This window comes from Halyomorpha halys, unplaced genomic scaffold, assembly GCF_000696795.3.
Source record: "Halyomorpha halys isolate HHAL.00 unplaced genomic scaffold, Hhal_1.1 Scaffold24.1, whole genome shotgun sequence".
NCBI lineage: Eukaryota > Metazoa > Arthropoda > Insecta > Hemiptera > Pentatomidae > Halyomorpha > Halyomorpha halys.
Window position 1 is genome coordinate 1109690 of NW_027107648.1, and position 3054 is coordinate 1112743.

The window sequence follows — 3054 nt, forward strand, 5'->3', positions numbered from 1 at the left end:
ATATACAGTATTTGTTTTTAACTTACATATCATCTTGTATAAATAAAAAAAAATTTCCTTGTTAGCCAAAACATAATAAAATAAGTCTTTTAGTTGATTGCATGACCATCTCCATAAAATCCATTTTTGTAATTTCAATATTTATTCTACTACAATTCGGCATTGAATAAATGGTTAAAATCAGAATTTAAATTTTATTAAACTTTTATGTTCCTATATTTCTACCATACTTAGACAAAAGTGTTTGAAATAGAAGTTAATCATTCTGTCAATTACTCAAATGAATTTTATTTGTGGTTGTAGCAATCATTAATCTTTTGTTTATATTGAGTAGGATATGTTTTTAAACTTTTAATGTACATCATTTTCTTTCAGTTGTTGATTTCTTCAACCGTATAAACCTTATATATGGAACTGTTAGCGACTATTGCACCAATATATCATGTCCAACGATGTCCGGTGGGCCAAGGTTTGAATACCTATGGGCTGATGGGGTAAAGTATAAGAAACCGACTCAGCTGACTGCTCCACAATACATAGCCAACCTTATCGACTGGGTTGAGACCCAGATCAATAATGAGGCCCTGTTCCCAGTTTCGACTGGTAAGCTAATATAAACCTCTCTTATTTATGTTAATGTTGTAAATGATTATGACTTTACAAATACTTAATGAAAATTAACACTGAACCTCAATAACAGATCAAGTGCATTTCATATTTATACACACACTCACACACACTTAGACCTGAAAAGTAAGCTAAACATTATTGCCAATCTACAATAACATTAAAAGTGGGTTTAGTGTCACAATCGTAGCTAATAGAGTTAGATTTTGTTATGATGCTCCTATTGATAACAAATTACTGGTTATAATGCTCCAAATGATGTTTATCTTCAATATTTTTTACATCACATTACATTTATAAGGTTTTGTTTTGTAAATATGAGGTAGGTTGGCTTGAAGTTTCAAATATAGTGTCAGTAGGAAAAAACATTATTGATTATGTAAATGTAATTCCCATTGTTTGGATACAGTGGTTTTATGAATTGAAAGCTTGTTTATTACCGATACAGATTCAATTTTTCTCTCAGCCGGTTGGTTGGAAAAAAATAAATAGATGATTGCTTTAAAACAGGAAACATCAACTATGTTGATTCTTGTTTGTTTTTTTTGTTTTTTTTACATTTTATTTACAATTCTAATATTTTACAACCAGCGAATGAGATGTATTAAAAAAAAATTTAATGAAGGTTGTTATCCAATGATAACTCTCCATTGAAGTTAAAATTTGAAAATCAATTTAGGAGGTCCCCATTCCATCTCCTTCGTAAACGTCGTCTGGGATCCATAAGTCTTGTTTTGATAGTCCTTGAATTAGAGGGTTGGGGTGGATTGGAAGTGTCTTGAAACCGTTTATATAGTGATTTGAAATACAGTTTCAGTAATATATAGTTTAGGTAGTTTTGTAGGTATATTCATAAATTTGTACACCATAAGTTCAAATTGGTCTAAGAAGATAAGCATAAATCTTTAGTTTTTCCGAAAGTGATAATTTGGATCGGTTATTAAAAAGATGAAATAATAATGTAAGTAGGAAGTTTAGCTTTTGTTATTTTGAAATGGGAGGTTCAGATATGTCGTTTGTTGTTTAAGAAAAACAAAGGACATAAACCACAACGAAGCATAAAAGTTATTTGCACTGATTTCTTAATGTTTATCACCATTTGCCATTTGATAACCTATTCATGGATATGAGCTAGGTGAATTTGCAAATAAATTTAGAAATTCATTTTAGTATTTTTGTATAATATCTCAGTTATGGTACTCTTTTTTCTTTGAGCCTTTGGAGAATGTCATAAATATGATTGTAGGAATTTTACCAAATTTTCTGTTATTGGTAATTTAATTCAGCTAACTCTTCTGGTCACTTAACCTATTATTGATGTCCAATTTTCAAATAATGTTTTAGTTGTTCAAATTTTGCTTTATAAAATTCATGAATCCGTTCTGATTCAGAATAGTCAAATAAAAATAAATTCATCTGACCAGACAAAGAAATATTGCTCTTAAAAAAATTATGTAAATAACACTGCAAGAAACCTGCATTAAAAATTATCGTCTAGTTTTTTATTGATTATATTAGTTTTCCTTATCAATTATTACTTTGTATTAGGAAAAATATTTTTGTGAATGTTAAATAAATATATATTTTTTTTTTTACAGATATACCATTCCCAAAAACCTTTTTACCATTGTGCCGAAAAATCCTTGCAAGACTATTCAGAGTATTTGTGCATGTTTACATACACCATTTCGACAGGATTGTAGCCATCGGAGCTGTAAGTGTTTAATATTAAATACTAAAATTTTAAAATACAAAATATTTTATTGGTCACACAAAGCAACCTGGCAGAAACCTTATATTAATCTGTCTGCTTCTTGGAATTAACATACTGTCAGAAAAAATAATAATAAATAAATATCCAAGATAGGATTGCCATGGGGAGGTTCCATAAAAAACTGCGGTGTCAATACTGATTTAATAACACAACTAATATAGTGCTCTAGAAGTCAATATGCTGTTTTTGCCCAAGATATTTTCTTATTTATCATGTTTGCCCGTTTTAATCATTTAGAAAAAAATTAATTCTGGTGAAACATGCTCAAATGAATGAATTCTTCTAAAATTATATAATTCACTGAAAAACAGATAATTTAGAAGTTGAAAAGGAGGGAGGTTATTTAAATTTCTTTGTCTTGCAGCCAATGATCTCTGTGTTACTGTTCTTGTAGAGATTCATCCCTATTGTTGATGGTACTTAATATATCTTGCTCTATTCAGATTTTTGAATGTCTTTGAAGCTAAATCACTTTTACTTATATTAGAGGAGAAGATGGGAGGGGGAGAGGTGGATGTGGTCAGTAGAAAAAACACAAATAAACAAACAAATTATTTATTTGTGCCAACGTTTCGACCTGATTTTCAGGTCTTCATCAGGGCTATAAAAACAAAAAGACAACAACCATCATTCAGAGAGAAAATAAAAATAAA

The 3054-nt window shown here is 29.4% G+C and overlaps 1 protein-coding gene across 2 annotated transcripts in view; it reads left to right on the top strand.

The window, feature by feature from the left end:
• Positions 1 to 3054, top strand: part of Mob3 (MOB kinase activator 3) — a 12182-nt gene that overhangs the window by 5322 nt on the left and 3806 nt on the right. For both annotated transcript variants that reach the window (XM_014423697.3, XM_014423705.3), the window contains exons 3-4: positions 376 to 603; positions 2226 to 2341. In XM_014423697.3, coding sequence (XP_014279183.1) covers positions 376 to 603; positions 2226 to 2341 — 344 coding nt within the window. The remainder of the gene's footprint in view (positions 1 to 375; positions 604 to 2225; positions 2342 to 3054) is intronic.